This window comes from Perna viridis, chromosome 13, assembly GCF_037379345.1.
Source record: "Perna viridis isolate PV_CMFRI_1.1 ecotype Kerala chromosome 13, ASM3737934v1, whole genome shotgun sequence".
In the NCBI taxonomy this organism is placed as follows: Eukaryota; Metazoa; Mollusca; class Bivalvia; order Mytilida; family Mytilidae; genus Perna; species Perna viridis.
In genome coordinates, this window is record NC_142457.1 from 9999622 (window position 1) to 10018351 (window position 18730).

General features: G+C 31.5%; 1 protein-coding gene across 3 annotated transcripts; it reads right to left on the reverse strand.

Moving 5' to 3' along the window:
- Positions 1-240: 240 nt before the first annotated feature.
- On the reverse strand, positions 241-7839 carry LOC148599512 (uncharacterized). 3 transcript variants are annotated; one of them, XM_088557577.1, is made up of 6 exons: positions 6332-7839; positions 5787-5901; positions 4707-4821; positions 3749-3888; positions 967-1043; positions 241-936 (listed from the first exon to the last, which is right to left on the reverse strand). In XM_088557577.1, exons 1-6 carry the CDS (start codon positions 6540-6542, stop codon positions 920-922), a joined length of 675 nt encoding a protein of 224 aa, XP_088413703.1. In that variant the 5' UTR covers positions 6543-7839; the 3' UTR covers positions 241-919. The 3 variants fall into 3 exon arrangements, with proteins under 3 accessions (XP_088413703.1, XP_088413702.1, XP_088413704.1); XM_088557576.1 differs by having other exon boundaries at positions 967-1157; positions 6332-7834; XM_088557578.1 differs by lacking the exon at positions 5787-5901 and having other exon boundaries at positions 967-1157; positions 6332-6472.
- Between the last annotated feature and the right edge of the window lie 10891 nt (positions 7840-18730).

An 18730-nucleotide genomic window follows, 5' to 3' on the forward strand; every position in this document is an offset into this window, starting at 1 on the left:
AAAGTTCAAAGCAACATAATTAGAGAAAAATAAATGATGGAAACCGGCATATATATACATATATATAATGTAGGCGAATACAGTTTTATTGTCGGCGGTGTTAAATATTTTCCTGTAAAGCGAAACATCATATGAAAATTCTGACGCTGTATACATCTCATATACCCAAAAGAATGTTTCATATTGGTATATGCTATGCATTTCTTATTATCAAAACGGAGAAGTTCGTCAAATGCAATGTTCTGTAATCTTTAAATTTCAATTTATTCCTAGAAACATATTAATACATATACATCTACGCATGTAAAAAAACGCTAATTGAGCAAAATTTAATCTTCTTTTTACCAGATATAATGGGCACATGGCAAATGAATTATGCACTGTCCAATTATCATAATAGATATAAAGTAAATAATATATAAATTGTCCATGTCGTACGACACTTGATAAGTAAATTGATGGTAAGATTATGTGATATTGGCAATTATGACAAACATTTCCTAAAATTGACAATTATGACAACTAAAACATGATTTTGAATGTTTTAAAAACTATTATAACAAACATTACTTGATACTGACGATTATTGGAACCATTATGAGAAATATTGTGTTTCATTGATTATTATGACAACTTTAACTTGATATTCACAATGATGACAACTTTTACCCTTATATTGACAATTATTACAACAATAACGTGATATTGACAGGTATTACATGTACGTTATATTAATTATTATATCAGCTAGTACGCGAAATTGACAATTATGACAAACAATAAGTATCTTCCCTTTCTAATTAGTATTTTGCTTAAATACGATACCCATTTAGTGGAAGTCATAAGTCTGAAGGCAACCCTAGCTAGTCAAACAACTTTGTTTCATGTCTTTTACTACATATTTTGCTCCCTTCTTCTCTCAACATCCTCCGCCTCCTCCTCCATCACCTCCCCCACCACCGCCACCTCCTCCATCACCACCGCCTCCCCAAAAACCACCACCACTTCCAGTAGTTTCACCTGATCCGCAATTTTTACGGCAACTACCAACCAAACAACAAAGAAGCATAATTAATAATACTACTCCAGTCACCAATCCAACAATCAATGAAGAGCTTGAATCAATGTCCTCACACTTCCCAACGCTAAACACTTTTCTGAAAGTAAAAGTTAAGATGTTAAGCAATGAAAAAAGTACTCTTATTTATATTTATTCGTTTGACCATGGCTTTAATTTCATTCAAATTACATATTGTAAATATGTTGAATAAAATAAGAATATGAGACTCTTAGATAACATCAGTAGTCTTAATAGTATGTAAGAGGAGTTGATAAGTCCACTGTAACTAACAGGTAATGAAGGTAAATATTTTTATTGTCGGCGGTGTTAAATATTTTCCTGTAAAGCGAAAAATCATAGGACAATGTAGAAGCCGTATACATCTTTTATACCCAAAGAATTTTTATTTTTGTATATGCCGTGCATTTTTCTTATTGTCAAAACGGAGAAGTTCGTCCAATGCAATGTTCTATTTTTAAAACTTAATTTATGTCTAGAAACATATTAATATCCGATTTGTACCTTCATTTAGGAGGATAAAAACATCATCATAAATCACTTTGTAAATGTGATTGGGAACCAAATAGTCCTCGGAAAACATTCGCAAGCCTCGGTAATTAAACTAAATAGGATCATTGCTTTCTACAAGATTGGGATGACCAAAACAGTCAACAGTATGATGCCGGCCCAAGCATGTTTACGAAAATGATGCACTATCAGTTTTACCTTACAAATGCCGGACAATTCAACCAAAATACATTTCAGACCATAACCATTCGGAGCGTGTATTCTTCATTTCGAATCGTGTATCAGGAAGATTAAAACCAAATTGGAAGTTGGGAGGTAATTGGAATAATATTACAGTTATGAAAAGTGTTTATTCTGTGTTTCTTCTGAAAAAAAAACACTACAAACAGGAAAGTGGCATTCTTTGTTCACTTAAATACAAACAAACAAAAATACCAGTTTTATATATTGTATAAATTTCGATATGCTGTACACGTATTTCAAAGAGTAATCGCTCATCAGCAGAAATAAAATCAAATGTGTAGGAAGATCATAATCAAAATATTAGTTGTATACATAAAGTGCTCAAAACCAAAACTACCGAAAGAGTAAGCCAAATCCAAATCCATTACCGAGAGTTTCTACCATGAAAGTATTATTTATGATGAATTGTAGTCTAACAACTAATTTTTGTATCTGAAATGGGGCATTTAAGGCTAAAAGTATGAAAAATACTGGATTTTGTCATAAGCGTAAGGCTGTTTACTAAAATACTAATTCTGGATTTCTTTGCGCCTTCATTTTTTTATAATTGTGCATTAAAGGTTGCTCGGATGACAAACATATGTACAAAGTGAAAATAAATTGTTGGTCTTTGAAATTCGATTCTATATGTGCAGCTAAGCTACCGATTTACACGAAAGAGACTTTCATGACGTCGCATTTTACGTGATAAAAAAATTATCATATTTGGTTGCTAAGGACTTTCGGACATTGATTAAAGAAATGCAATTAAAAAAAACATTGGTTTCTATTGTAAAAATGATACTATATTTCAAATGTAGGGTGTGTAAGACTTGCCATAAGGTTTCACTCCAAGTCAGTGCAGATAACTTTGTCAACTTGTAGAAATAAAGCTATATTGAGACACTCAAAAAAGCAAATCATACAATATTTTCCTGTAAAAGTATATATTTTCAAATATGGAAATCAATAGAAAAAGATAGATATTCGCTTCAATAGCATCTGTATAATGCAATCCAAGGTGCATTCATTGACGTTTTCAGGATGAAATACCAGACTGAGTATAGAAAATACCAGACTGAGTATAGAAAATACCTAAAAATTATATACCTGCAACAATTATTATTTCCACAGAAATCATACAACCATATACCAAAACGTGACGTCAGGTTCAAAAATCAAATTTCCACAAAATATATATTAATTATTCGTACGGACATCAGTGAATATTTTTTTTAGCTTATTCACTAGTATTCCATTAAGCAAGATAGAAAAAAATGACTTTCTTTCAGCCGGAAGAAAAATTATCGTTTAAAAATATCTTATTGATGAAACATTTTAAAATACTTTAACATATCCCCTTTTCAAACAAAAATACAATCTACAATGAAATTTCCATTTTAAATCACTTTACAACCATCAGTTGTCATTTTTGTCATTTTTCATCCTAAGCCAAACGTCAGAAACATGAAAAAAAACTGTAAAGTGTTAACTGAATGACACGAATAAAACATGTTCGTAGGAAGTAACTATATCAAAATCATTTAGGGCTTTTAATATTTTTCAAGGTTGTTATTTGTAATGAAGTACTTACATTTCTCAAGATACAATAGTGATTTTCAACATTCTCTAGGGTTGCACAAGAAACAAACACTATATAGTCACAGTCTTAATCATAATATACAGGGCAGTATCAGCATCTTTATATGCAAACAACAAGGAGAACGAACAAGTATAATCGTATAATACCTTACCTATCCGATCTCCGAAGTTCTATATCAACGTTGCCCCGACGTAAAATCGTATACCCTGAATTTGGGTTATACATGCAGAATATGTTTCTACATTTCAGCATGACTACCTGTACCGGAAGTTGCAATGCATATATATACTTTTCAATGTGTGCAAATTGAGATAAATAAAACGTAGAAAACTTACTTATATTCAATAATCATATGTTTAATGCCTTCTCCAAACTGATCTAATTTCAGATATGTGTCTCTAGCATCCTCATATATATTCTGGATACATGATGATGTAAGAATATTGTGAGCATCGCTTCCAATTGAAGTATATATCTATATTGAAAATATAATTTTGAGTGATAGATATATAAAACAACCGTAAGGCAGCAGACCTAGGTTATGAGAAAAAAAACTCTTTAAGGAGGTAGATCTAGGGTAAGGGACATAACTCATGAAATCAGTGATATGTTTGTATTATATTCAATTTCATCAAAACCTCTCAAGCTTTTGTTTGAAGCAGAATAAAATTAATCCAAGTTAATTAGATGCTTATATGCTGATATATTTGTATCATACCAATTTTTATCAAGGTTTGTCAAGCATTCATAAAAACACTATGAAATCAATCTAAGTCACCATGTTGCTTACATGTCATTTGAGTAAAATGGTTTACACAAACGTACCAATAATTTGTAAGTGTTCTGTCAAATCGAATCTTGGATAACCGATTACACCCCGAAATTTGCTTTGGTTGAGAACTTAACACTTACAATTCGCCGACAGATAATTTTGTTCATAATTTCTTGAATGATACTTAGGAAATGTTACTTTATATCTAATTAGGGTAAAGTTCTGAGGATATTATTTCATATAACCGATATAGCTCTTATTAAGTAGACTTTTATCAAGTCTTTTCTTTAATCTTTCAAAATAAGGATTAACGTTATGGAATTGTTTCAAATAGTGGTCACATAAATTTTATTCATGTAAGTAATTTTTAGACGATCTTTTTAAAGGGAATGGCATATTTTTTTTTATTGAAAAACCCGTTAAATAAGAACAACAGGGTGATAATATTTACTATGAATTGAACGAAAACTATCGTCCTATTTTTAATAAAAAAATAATTCGTTGCACCCTGATTGTTTTACCTGTCTGTCTATTCTTGAGAAGAAAATAACAACATCATTATTGCACGTCCCATTTCCTATATCCCATTGCTTCCTAAGATTGGTAGCAAATGTTTTGGCATTTTCCTCTTTTGATCTAAAAAAAGATAAATCTATTAACCGTCTACCCTCTGTTTCCGCCATATAGATGACGTATTGTCTTTAAACAATCCTAATTTCGGGGATTTAATACATCACGTCTACCCCAAAGAATTTTAGATAAAGGATAATACAGACACTGTGAAGTCAACTTCATATCTTGACCTACACTTAGAAATCGATGGTAGAGGAAAACTATTGACCAATCTTTACGAGAAACGTGATGACTTTTCATTCATATGCAGAGTTTTTGTATCGCGCTAGAATTCTAACAAAATATCTTCTGGAAAAGGGATATGTTGCTACAAGATTGAAGTCATCACTTATAGAAGTTTTATAAACGTCATCAGGCACACGTGGATTGTTATGATGTACCCATCTGCGTCATGAAAACTGATTTATTCAACGTGTCATATTTTCCTTTCCTCGTTTGTCTCCCCCGGATTTGACTTTTTATGAGCAACTCTGCGGGTGTTTCTAGAAAAGCAGAAACACGCTTACCCTACTGGTACACCTGGTCCATGCTCCTAGGTTTTAGTGGAATCTGAGTTACTCATTTGCTTTTTGTTACTTTGTATGTATAATTTTAGTTACTTTATGTTCTTTGTTGTGTGTGTCTGTTTTCCATGTCTGGTCTTTGTCCTTGGATTACATTCCTTTGATTACCACTATAACCTTGATTCCCTTGATTATTCTCTCTTTGCTTTTTAAAGACAAATAAATAATGCATGTAGCTAATAAAGTAAACTCAGCATTTTTTTATATTTCTTCCTTCCCCTAACTTATAATATGTATTTTTCGGAAAGAAAAACTTCCGAGAGACATAATTATACTAAAGACTGAATGTCTGTACTCTTATAAGCGAAATCCACAATACAGTTGGTAGAATCGAGGGGAAGACAATACGCATGTATTATCTGCGTTCATTCATTTGGTTATCCATGTACATGTTAGGCAACGTACCGGAAGTTTAGATCCATTCTGTTAAGAAGTGCCACCCCAATAATAACTTCGTTATACACATTGCATAGCGTTTTGATTGAGTTAACATGACTAATTAGTTCGTTTATTTCAGTAGCTGAAAAAAAATATAAATTGGTATAATATTCTAAACCGGTCATTTGGGATCCTTGTCTGACCCGATCTAAAATCTAAAATCTAAAATCAAAAGTATGTAACTCAGGGGCAAAGACAAGACATGAAAAACAGACACACAACAAATACTATAAAATAACCACAATAAAGTGTACAAAGTAGCAGAAGTAAATGAGCAACTCGGACTCCACTAAACACGATTCTGATATCCTTTTACTAAGCCCATATACTGTGAACGTAGCGTTTTTGTTTTTTGGGGGGAGGGGGTTTGCTATTTTGGTTTTTTTTATTCCTCAACAATGACCAGTTTATGTTTGTCCGGCGAAATCTGCAAAAAGTTAGCATCCAAGATAATTTATAATGTGAACGTTTACAGAAAAAAAATCAGTATGAGTTTTATTCGATATACATACCTTTCTCTGCGCGTACGATACCACAAGGATCGCAGACTCGAGTTCTGGTATGGCATTCCTGTCCACATAGACCTTTCGTTTCGGATAAGTCCGGAAATTCATAGTACTTCCAATTATACTTACATTCGGGATCGGAACACACTTGAGTGGTAGGGGAAAGCACGAAGTTTTCGATAGTCAAAAGAATGAGAAGTAATACCGTCCACTCCATTTGAACAATTCGAATAATTGTATGAGGTACATGGAAGTAAACACGCAAATGAAGCTATATCTTATTATTTTTCGACGTAGTTAAATATTTCAAATACTTAAGGATTTAAATCTATTTTTAGTTAATGATTTTAAACGCAGTGTGTAATAATACCACAAAAGATCTTCTTAGCGCACCAAGAATGTTTAATTAACTTGTTTAAACACAAAGCATGTTTATTAAGCTGTTTCGTATCGTTTTGTATTTGTTTTTTTCCTGCTTCGTTTTTTCATTTTTTCGTTTCGTTTCTATTGAAACAATCACCCGAGTAATTGTCGAAGAGTTAGGTGCCCTGGTTCGTATACTAACCTTAGATAGTTACATACATATAGGTGTGTTTTTTTTCAATTATGATACCAATGCTTACTTTAAATAGTTATCTAGTTTTCTTAAATGTTCTTTGTATGCAGTGTTTTTGATATATTTTGTATATTTTATATCAATTTGTTCCAGAAATGTGTATATAGTTTCAATTTTCTCCTAATTTAATATCTGAGGTATCTAAGTCAAATAATTGTACCATATCAACTGCACTACTTTTGTTTGGTAAACTGGGGCAATATTTACAAATATCAATAATCATTTACGAAGTGGGAGAAAAAATTGTCGATAAAAGTAGCTATCTTCTCGAAACATTCTATTATTCAACAATACTAACTTGTACCATCTGACTTAATAATAATGGGCGACATATAATGCTCCTTGAAGCAAAAATACGAAAGGGTGAATGAGGAAGAATTTTCCGATACCCTCCGAGAAATGTAATTGCTGTAAGCTTATGGTTGGTAAGCTAAAATAATATTTCTTATTTCTGATTAATTTATTGTACAAACTGAATATTTATCAATTCGCTAATCATTAACTTCGTATGATTTATTGCAGTGAACATGTGAATTTAGTTACTTTTCTTTTCGATATTCATTTGAAATTCTTTTTGTATTTTTTTTTTTTTTTTTAGTTTATAAATATTTTCAGATATAATCATACTCTTTCATTTTGTTTGTTCGATTTTTATTATATCGATATATTAAAATTTCATCTGATCTCTGGGTTGCTTTTTGCTTCGTTTACATGTAATGTTTCATTTTCATAACTCCTTTTAAAGAACTACTCACATTTTACGATAAATTATGTAACATCAATCTTGTCACTTTATTTTCCATTTGTAAAAAGTATTTTGGTTCCCTTGCTTACTCTTTGAATAATTGGTATTTCAGTATGAAAGCTTAGTTTACACCAAATCGCACTATTTGATCGGTTAAAACGCACTGGTAGGATGTTTACAAGTGATTTACGGTCAATGACCGAAACTTTTTGTTGTGACGTCACAAACGGTACATTGTTTCGATGTTATTGTAACGCTACTAATTTACCCGCAAGAGTAAGCCTAATCCGTACATTAGTTTTAGGTCATATCGATGAATTGTTGTTGTCAACATGATAGTGGAAAAGTTCCTGCAAAAAGATGTGTCGGAATTCTTTTTAATACAGTATTTAATAAAGTTCGATTTCAGTAAAACGTATTACAGTGCATTTGTAACATATATTGAAATTAAATTTGTTCCTACACAAAATCTGAGTTGCTTAAAAGGCATTGATATGCCCTAATAACGTCACTTCAGTTTGTCATAGCAACGAACTTTGCTAGATCCAAAATAACTGCATTCTACAATGCTTTATGAAACGGACAATGTAAATAAAAATGTTTCTGATTAACTGTGGTAATAAAGTTGTAAAATATATAAATTTGAATTTTTATATGAAGCCGGATCCACATTTGTTAATCGTTTTTTTTTTTTTTTTTGTTTTTTTTTTGTTTTGTTATTTTGTTTTTTGTTTTTTGTTGTTTTTTTGTTGTTTTTTTTTGTTGTTTGTTGTTTTTTGTTTTTGTTTGTTGTTTTATGTTTTTTGTTTTTTTGCTTTTTCCAAATAGATTCTATTTTAAGCATTTTCAAATATATCCTGGTACATGATAAGTCGGAACCAGATGTGCATCGTCCCCAATGGAGTTGTACGTCTTTAATAAAAACACCTGCTTCAGACGTTGTTAATTTATTATTCAAATTAGTTATTTGATGCAGATCCATTAAAAAGGAGTGTGTACCTAAAATTCTTAACATCCATGGTCTGATTATTAATGGGGGTGAGTTTGACTAAATTATAAGGCGGGACAAATCCATGCCAAGAAAGTATCAAAATGTCCAATTTTCATGTTCTTTTGACCCTTTTAATGCTCCGATGTTGAGACTATTTCCAATATGGAACTTCCGATTCATTGATTGTGCCGACCGGTTGCAAGCCTACTGTTATGTTTCACAAAGACTTTCTATAAAAGTTGAAGTACTGTACATATGCAGAAGCTGAAAGAATTGTACAAATGTCACTATTATTGAAGTTAGAATTCTCAGTATGAAAACGCAATGTAGTGTTAGCTGAAACCATCATAAAGGATATAAAAGTACACCTCTCTATCTTTTCTTCAGAAAAATATGACTACATCACTTTCACATGATTTTCGACGCTTAAATGCGAAACTCACGACGTTATATTCCTTTGACCTAATTAAACAGATCGATTTCATATACACACTTTGTAATAATCTGCCTTTTGACAATCTACTAGGTAGTACATATTTTTTTAAAAAATATTTATGTATCATGTAACAATTGTTCGGCCCCAAAATTACAGACTATACTAGTCATGGGCGTATCTAGTATTCGAAGCTAGAGGGGTTGAGCAATATGAACACTTCTTTAATGAAGCTCTTGATTTTCCTGCTCTACTTAATGAATACAAATCATTAAAACTCAATCACCAACTTGCTCCACAAAGATCACTTACTCTAAGAAATTAAAGGATTGCATGTTATAAATCCTTAATTGTTGATTAGAAACAAACCTCAACGTGAATAGAAATATATCAAAAAGATATAATATTTCAACAAGACCAAAATGGCTTCTTCACATACACAAAACCTAGAGTCAACTGCCTTGATAACTTCCCGCCAAAAAGTGAACTGACCAATAAGAAATAAGAATGGAGTAGGAATATCTGAGTAATAAGAAAATGTCAGACTACAAATATACTATCAAGGTGTAACATTCAAAATTACAAGTTCAAGTACTGAAACTGATAAAACTAACATTTATTCATACATAAACCACACAAATAAATCATATACAGCGATACATGACTACTTACAATAATATACTGTACACAAATAGGTAACGAAAATTTATAGTTGTAAAACTAAAGTCGTCTCTTTTATCATAACTCTTAGTACTGAGTTGCCCACTGTTGTCGAATTTGAGGTATAGGTCCAAAATATACGCAAAACAAGCTGTTTTACAAGCTGAGACAAGCTAGTCTCATTTATGTCGAGCTCTGGAAGATATATACAAGAAAACCATCTACTAATTGAAGGGTTGTTAATGGACAATAAATCATCAACATATCTGTATGTAAAGTCAAAAGATTAAGTATCTTTTTTTATTTATTGTTTTATTTTTTACGACATTTTGACGAAATTCATCTCATGAATACAAAATCAAGTCGGCTAGGAGAGGAGCACTATAAGTGTCAACTTGTTGCTTAAAAATATCTAACCCAATGCAACAAATATGATGGTGTCAATGATGAAATCAAGTATGCCAGAAATCTGTTTTTTTCTGCGAAGCACACTTTACCCTTCTGAGCAGTTTTAGAAAAAAAATATGTGGATGTGTAACGAAAAGACAATCAATGTTAATTGGAACAAAGCATACACAACTTTTTATCTGCCTTTTGAAAATCAATCAGGTCGTACATGTTTTTTTTTAAATATTTATGTATCATGTAACAATTGTTCGGCCCCAAAATTACAGACTATACTCAGTCATGGACAGATCTAGTATTCGAAGCTAGAGGGGTTGAGCAATATGAATACTTCTCTAATGCAGTTCTTGATTTTCCTGCTCTACTTAATGAATGATGTGGGGTTATGCATATTTTTATGCTTTTTCAACTCCGTGTGCCATTACAACTATTTTTTTTCCAAATGTAGTAAAATATGTTTTTTTTCAATTAATGATGCTTTTTTTGAAATTGTTGATGTATCAAAACTCCTAGCAGTAAACATGGATTGTTCTTTGACATGGTTTTATCATGTAGATGCTTTAACGAAGAACATATCGACAAACTGGATGTGTTACGTAGATTAAAAAAAGTTGCAAGTCTAGAAATGCTTAACTTAAGTTTTATATTGCTAAATATTAATAAGATTTTTAACTCTAGAAAAGAGCAACACGGATAATTTTTGGTGAGTAAAATGTCATGACTCCATCTTTTATACTTTTGAACAAACATAAATGATGACTATACCTTGTTATTTTTTATATGGAAGCTTAAAGGCAATTTTAGTTTTCAAGTCCATAAATCTATTGGTTCCAGAATATTTAAGTAGCTGTCTTTGTAAGAATCATGCAAAATCTGAAAAATGTGATACACCCCCAAAAAGGCTATATATTTTAATTTTTGTAATTAATTTGTTTTATGGGTCTATACTATGAAATGTGTAATTATTCATTCAAATCTGCCTGTTCTCAGATGATAATCCACACTGAAAACCCCGTAGATTATATTGTATTTGAGCGCCATTTACAAAGTTATCTCCCTTAATTTTGAAATCTACAGTGCATTCTATATAATTTTTATCTCCTAAGAGCACGGGTTATATGAAAAACCACATGTTAATTTCTGTTTACTGTGACATTTAAAACAAAATATCAAAAAATAAAAATATGTAGGCTTTTCACCCATGAATCACATTTTGCATGATCCTTAGCTGGAGTGCTACTTAAGTGTATCTAGATATGATATTAAGTTACTGTGTGATCCACCAGATAGAGCAATCGAAATTTATTATATGTTTCAAAATTTAAAACAGAATATTATAAGCGCTCTTTCATCATATCTTGTAGCTATCAGCTATCTGTGGAATAAAGTGAGTGATGATTTAACCAATTGTGCAACAGTAGAATATTTTGAAAAGTAGTATTTAGAACAGTACTTTGGTTAATTACAGTGTATATCACCTGTATCATTCTTTTCAATTTTCATTTGGTTCAATGTAAATTATATGATTTATGTTGCAAACATATATAAATTGCAGGACCATATAGTTATGTAACTAAATATGTCATCCTCTTAAAGAATGTTATTATTATTTTTTTTGGTTATTATTATTATTATTATTATTATTATCATTGTTATTATTATATAGTAGAAGACGAAATCCTCATGACGGTAATCGATGCGAATTTTACCTGTGACTTTAGAAGTGCTGATAGCTTAGTTTCAGTCTAACATGAAGTTAATCTGAGCATGTAACCTGGTAGAAGATAGATTACATTAGTATAGCATCCATCGATATAATACGAAGAAAAATTCTAACTTGAATTGTTGCGAATCTCCAACTAACATAAATGTTTACTGCTTACACATTTAAGTTTTATAAAAGTTATGAAGGCTAATTAATTTATGTAAAACTGAACAGTGAAAAATTATTTTTTAACAAAAGCCAATTTATTCAACTTTACCTTTTTCACAGTATACACCCGCATCATATCACTTACCAATATGTAAGATTCATTTTGTGCTAATTCTCGCGCTGTTTTACTTTTCAGTATTTTCGCAGTGGAAGTAATGCTAGTAAAATTTATTTCAACCCTATATAACGTTAATCATTTTTGTACCCGCGAAATTTATACCCTCGATTATGTTCACTTGGCAGAATCCGCGAAAATAAACAACCGCGAAAATTTTAACGTTTACAATATATGGACACAAATAGCATCTTTTGTGAACAAAAATTATCAAATAAAAGCTTTTGGGTTGATAAAGTCGTTTTGAGAATAAATATCAACAAAAACTACCGAAGCGTCAACAATCAGTAATGTGACTATTCAGATACATAAAACCAAATTATGACCTGAACTTGAAAACTGGAAACAAAAACGTTATATATATACACGATATTGCGAAAATACAAGCATCCTATACAAAACAAAAATTCATATAACAAGACGTCACAAAGCTAAACCAATAGCAGTATGAACTCCCACAAAAATGGGAGTGATATCAAAGGCTGTGGACAGAATACCATGTCCTGCTCAGAAACTGTCACATTTCGAAAGAGTAATCAAGGGAACCAAGGTTATAGCATTCAAAAGAATGTAATTCAGGGACAAAGACCAGACATGGAAAACAGACATTCACAACAAAGAACATGAAGTAACTAAAATCATACATACAAAGTAACAAAAGCAAATGAGCAACTCGGACTCCATTAAAAACTGGGAGCATGGACCAGGTGCACCGGTAGGGTAGGCGAAGAATTTTTTTTTCTGTATCATAATATAAAACAGTCATAAAGTTGGGACAAAAGGGCGGTATATATATGTTTGAAGGTGTTTTTTTTCTTTTACAAATTTAAAACAAGCAAAACACTTTTCGTTTTTGTTTTATTTCTGTTTTATTTGTTTTGTTTTGTATTTATTTTGTCAAGTATTTTTTTTACTCATAATATATATTACGAATGTTTCTTGATGGAAATCATTTTGGTAACAAAAGAAAATTCCAAAAAGTACTGGCTGCAACTGACTTCTCAGCAATTTTCTGCAATCCACTAAAATAAAATTGAATGCGGAAGATGAAAGAACGACACCCTTTATTTTTTTTTTATTTATTGTACGACATGTAAGGTCTAATTTCTAATCGACTTTTGTAACAACAAAACGTATCCAGATACAGTTTGGCTGGGTTTTAATGATAGAATGTATCTGACCTTTGCCAGGTCGATCTAAAATTTGAACTTTGAAGCTGCTTATGAGAGAACATGCGAATTTCTATACAAATTTAATAAAAGAGATGTATTTTAATTAAAATAAATATAACGAGTACAATTTAAACATTCTAACTTTATAGCTTCTTTTTCAAATTTATGCATGCCCAGCCCAGAATTTTGAAACAAAACTTGTAATAGGAATCCTATAATAAGATAGGCCCATGAAATTTTATTTGTCATTATTAGTTCTTCAAATGTGATGAAATATATTGTACGTATCTTTATCACGACAATGTGTGCAATATTGTATAAGTGCTTACTTATTCAGTTCAGTGCAAAAACCATCCGTTTAAGTTGAAAATCCTAGTTTTAAACTTGCTTTCGTTTTACCTTCGAGTGAATGGGAAAATATGGCGGGTAGTCCCCCCACTCAAATACAACTGACACAATTGAATCCTAGAGGTTATACAGACTTTGTACTACTTGAAATAGTAACTTAAAACAACAGTCTTTCAAATCGTTACCAACACAATCCATAGGAGGTACGGCAAACACATACGAACGATCAGCCACTTCGGCCCGGTTTTAGAGATTGACGTCATTTTTGTCATTTTGTATAGCAGATTTCTGATTCAATTTTGCTACTTATTTTTCTGAATCATAATTTTCTGTGAATTGTGTATGATAAAGCAACATTTCTTATGATCATGAACCGCAGAAAGCACTTGCTTTTGATTAGTTGGTCCTTGTCCATGGTTACACGTACGTTTGTAGTAGAAAAAAGGGGGAGGGATTTTAACTTGAACATGTAGAATGAAAACAATTTTACCTTCTTAAAGAAAAGACGTTACAATGCAATTTTAAATCCAAAATAAAAACCAGAAAAGCAAAAAAGGAATGATTTAAAATTGAGGTTAGTTGTTTAATGTAGAAAAAAAATATACATTTATACTTAATTTTTAAAATACAATGTACATGTTTACATACAAATGTGTATTGTTTTACTTTTTGAGACTTTCGAATGGTTTATTATTTAAATCTTCACTCAATGGTAAAATTTCTTCAATCAAAACAAATGGATGCTTTGTTTCTTTAATTTAAATACAAACATTAGTGATATATTTTTATTATCTGAATGAAACACATATTGTAATTTTATTTGAATTTTATTGCTATATTCCAGATTGCTACATTCATGATTGTAGCAGGTTGACAAGTATTGTGAGTGTGTGTATGTGAGCAGTATACAGTTGAAGGACAGGTAAGAGGCAAGTTCCTACTTAACTAAAGATATGCCAGTTACATGTAACCTCAATTCAATTTCTAGCATTTAACTTATATAAAAATGCAATGTATGGAAGGGTTATGTTGCTACAAGATTAAAGTCATCGCTACAGAAGTTTTATGGTCGTCATCATGATCTCGTGGATCATTATGGTATATCCATCTGCACCATGAAAACTGATTTATTCAACGGGTCATGGTTTTCCTTTCCTCGTTTGTCTAGCCCGGACTTAACTTTTTATGAGCAACTCGGCGGGTGTTTCTAGAAAAGCAGAGGACGCTTATCCTACCGGTACACCTGGTCCATGCTCCCAATTTTTAGTGGAGTCCGAGTTGCTCATTTGATTTTGTTACTTTGTATGTATGATTTCAGTTACCTTATGTTCTCTGTTATGTATTTCTGTTTTCCATGTCTGGTCTTTGTCCCTGGATTACATTCTTTTGATTACCCTATAACCTTGGTTCCCTTGATTACTCTTTATCTTTGCACACACAAACCTACATGTACTATTTAACATTCTTTTTTAAATTCAAGAAATGTGGATAGTATCATATTTGTCAAATATGTATGTGTATTTTCTACATTGCAAGTAGGCATTGGAAAGGATGGAGTATCAGGCAATTGAAAGGATGGAGTATCACCAATGATTAAATTGCATATTTAGGCCTTTTTAAAAGCTTGTTTTGATATCAAAGTTTTGTTAATATGGCAAACATTGTATTTTCATTAAAATATTAAAATGTCATTCATATTTTTTTTATTTTCTTCAGAGTCATGACTTAAAGAAACAAAGCAAGACCTTTTTTCATGAACAATTTTTTGCAGCTGTTTCAAATAATATATATGTGCTTTTTAAATTACTTTGATTTTATTACACCTAGTACAGTACCAAGCACCATGTAAGATCAATATTGTGAAGACTTGGTGTAAACTTCAAGACACTGACTGACTTACATTTTTGTCCTTTCAATGAATTCTTAACCTGTTTAAATAAAAAAAAAGCAAAAAAATTTCTTACAGTAACTTACAGTATTTTTCCTAAAACAAAGGTTCATTGTAAATCAGATCTACTGTTATATCATGTGATATTACTGAAAGCATAATAGGCTTAAACTACTACTGCTCACAGGTTTTAGTGAGCAGTGGTAATGTTATGGTGTAATGGTTCACTTCTGGTTGCTCATTTGTTCTCTAGTTTTTGTATGTTTCTTTTAGTTAATTTGTGTTCGCTTTGGTTTTGTCGTTTTCAGAATAATGGATATCCTTTCCCCATGCTTGAGAAGCAGGAGGTATAAAGTGATCATGGTGTCCACCTATTTTTCAGTGCCCAGTTCTAAGCTTCAACTCATTTGAAACTGCTGATTGCACTTCAATGAAACATTCAATACATGATGCCTTTGTGCACCTTTTATTTTGCTTTTCCAACTGAATGGATTTTGATGAAATTTACTTATCACATGACAAAATTACTTACCTTTAAATTTGCTTTTTATCTGAACGACTTAAATGGTTTCCATGGTATCACCAAGTGATTTTGGCTCACAATTTTTCCAGTTTTAGAAGAAATTATGCTTACAAAATTTATGCAAGAAACTAGAGAATAATGTTAAGGTGTGATGCAAGGGGAAAATGATACAGATACAAAAGCATTTTTACGTCAAGGGTGATTGAAGCGTTGTTGACCATGCACAGATATATTTGTTTTTGGGTTTTTTTTTTTGTTTTTGTTTTTTTTATTTTTTTTTTTTATCTAAAGCAGACACTATATATACCAGATGTAAATGTAAGAAGCAAACCGTCCGAGCAAGACCCGACAGGGTAGTTAAGGACGTTAAAACCCCCTAAGTAGTAAGAAGCAAAAAGGACTAGTAAGACATCGGGTATCATGATGCTGTGTCTTTGATCAATTCAAAAGGACTTCGTTAATGTCGAAACATATTTTTTTCTTTAAAAAAATTACTATAAGCAAAAGGCAATGAGCAAAGAGATCACCTGAAACAAATCTGCTCCTTTAACAAAACCAAAAATAAATACATGCTGTAAACATTGATTAGCAATCAATCACATAAAAATTGTGATTTCTCAAACTATGAATATCAATCATGAATCATATAAATTAAAATAAATGTTTAGAATACCTTCCCCCTTTTTCTTCCACAGAAGAAAACCCAGCCTATGAGTCTATATGCAAAAATATTAAAGACTATACAGCCCACTTAGAATCACGTTCGCTTCAATCAGATAAAGGCAATATTTTTATGAAATTTTCCTACACATTTTATGTGGTTCTAAAAATTTTGATAGATCTATAATTATGAACCTACGATTACTGAAATTGCTTCAAGTAAATAATTAATTTCCCCCAAAACCCACTCTCCTTCACCTATTTACCATCAGAAGCACAGGAAAAGTTTTTTTTTATTTCTTTCTTCCCAGAATGACAATAGGTTATGGCAAAAATCCCCAAGGACATCTATAAATTTTGCTCCTTGGCGAGGTGGTTTGTTTGTAAATACAACGGAGGCCTATGGGTAGTATTTGGTATTTAAAAAAAAGCTCGGTGATTCCCCTTCATAATAAGCACGAATCTGACCAATGAAAAGGCTTAGAATGGAAATGTGTCAGTTAAATATAGACCAGGGGTTTCCGACAGTGGAAAATTTTGAAACTTGTCGCATATTTTTAGATCATATATTTTCATAAAAAATGTTCGATTTGGTCGGTTTTTCCAATGCAACTCCTTCATTAATGTTTACTTCTGATGTTTCGGCATTGAACATCATCATATAAATGTATTGAAGTGAATTTAGAAAGGATTTCCACCGAGCATGATTTTGCATTGTAAATGATGATAGGGCATGCTGGGTAATATATAATTATCTCCCCTCTCCTGCGTAACATTAGAGTGGAACTCTCCTGTCAGCGCGACGTTCCCACTGTAGGATAACGACGAACGTATCAACTCCGGACCCCGAAACAAGTTATATATACGTATCAATTTTTACTTAAATCAGAACTTCGAATTTTTCATGGCGTTTGGCGTCTTTTTGAAAAATGGCCGACCGGACACACAATTTGTATTTATGAATTTGTCTGAAACTATTTGCTAAATATGACAAATTTTCTCAAAATCTAACCAGCAGTTTCTGAAATTAACGAGCTTAAAGTTGTTTTTTTTATAATTATGTTTGAAAAAAATGGCAATAATAATGATGAATTTATGAACGATTGCAACAATTAAAAGTTTAACAAAGGAACTAAATACAAATAAACTATAAATAAACATAAAAACAAATTGATAAATGTGCACCATTTTTTGAAAAAGGAATATGGTGACTAAATAATTCTGGTTTTGACTTTCATTTCAAAGGGTTGGGCAGTCCCAAGAAAGCTTATGAAAAGCTGTTTTTCGCCTGACCATGTTTTCAAAAGTCAATAACTCATATCGTTAACTCTGTAGTTTGCTTCCTGTAAAATATTCCCGAACAAACTTTTGTCGTCACTATTCAAATAAAAAACACAATGTTTCCTAAAGAAACAAAACAAATTATAGGAATCCGAGCAACTGGTTTTTGTTTTTTTTGTGACGTTACAACTGATAAAACTCAAAGCATCATAGTGATCAAAACTTTTTTGTAAGAAGCTACTATATTTAATTTATTACCATGAAACAAGTGGTCAAAAATTCTTGATATTATTTTATCAAAATAAAACAATGTACAAAGAGATGTAAACCAGCCTAATAGATACAGAGATAATGTTAGGTACCCATTACAAACAGGGGAGACAACAAAAAACACGAACTTTGTAATTAATTCCCGTTGCAAGACCAGCGGCTCTTTTTGGCTTTCCTGAAATCTAAAAAGAATGGGGCCTTTGATACCTGGTGTAACCAAAGAATTACATGATACTAACCCTAAAGTGATATTCATTTTGTTGATCAAAGCCACTCCAAAATAAACCTGGTTATCACCGATGCATTCCAGTGATTCAGAGGATGTTACATATTTTATTTCTGAGTCTATTTGACTCTAAAGAATA

Excerpts from the sequence above, each read along its gene's own strand:
- LOC148599512 (XM_088557576.1), bottom strand. The coding sequence starts at position 6,542 with ATGGAGTGGACGGTATTACTTCTCATTCTTTTGACTATCGAAAACTTC. Across the intron at positions 5,902-6,331 it reads TATCGTACGCGCAGAGAAAG|CTACTGAAATAAACGAACTA; the intron begins GTATGTATATCG and ends ATTTTTTTTCAG. Across the intron at positions 1,158-3,748 it reads CATATGATTATTGAATATAA|AAAAGTGTTTAGCGTTGGGA; the intron begins GTAAGTTTTCTA and ends TTTTACTTTCAG.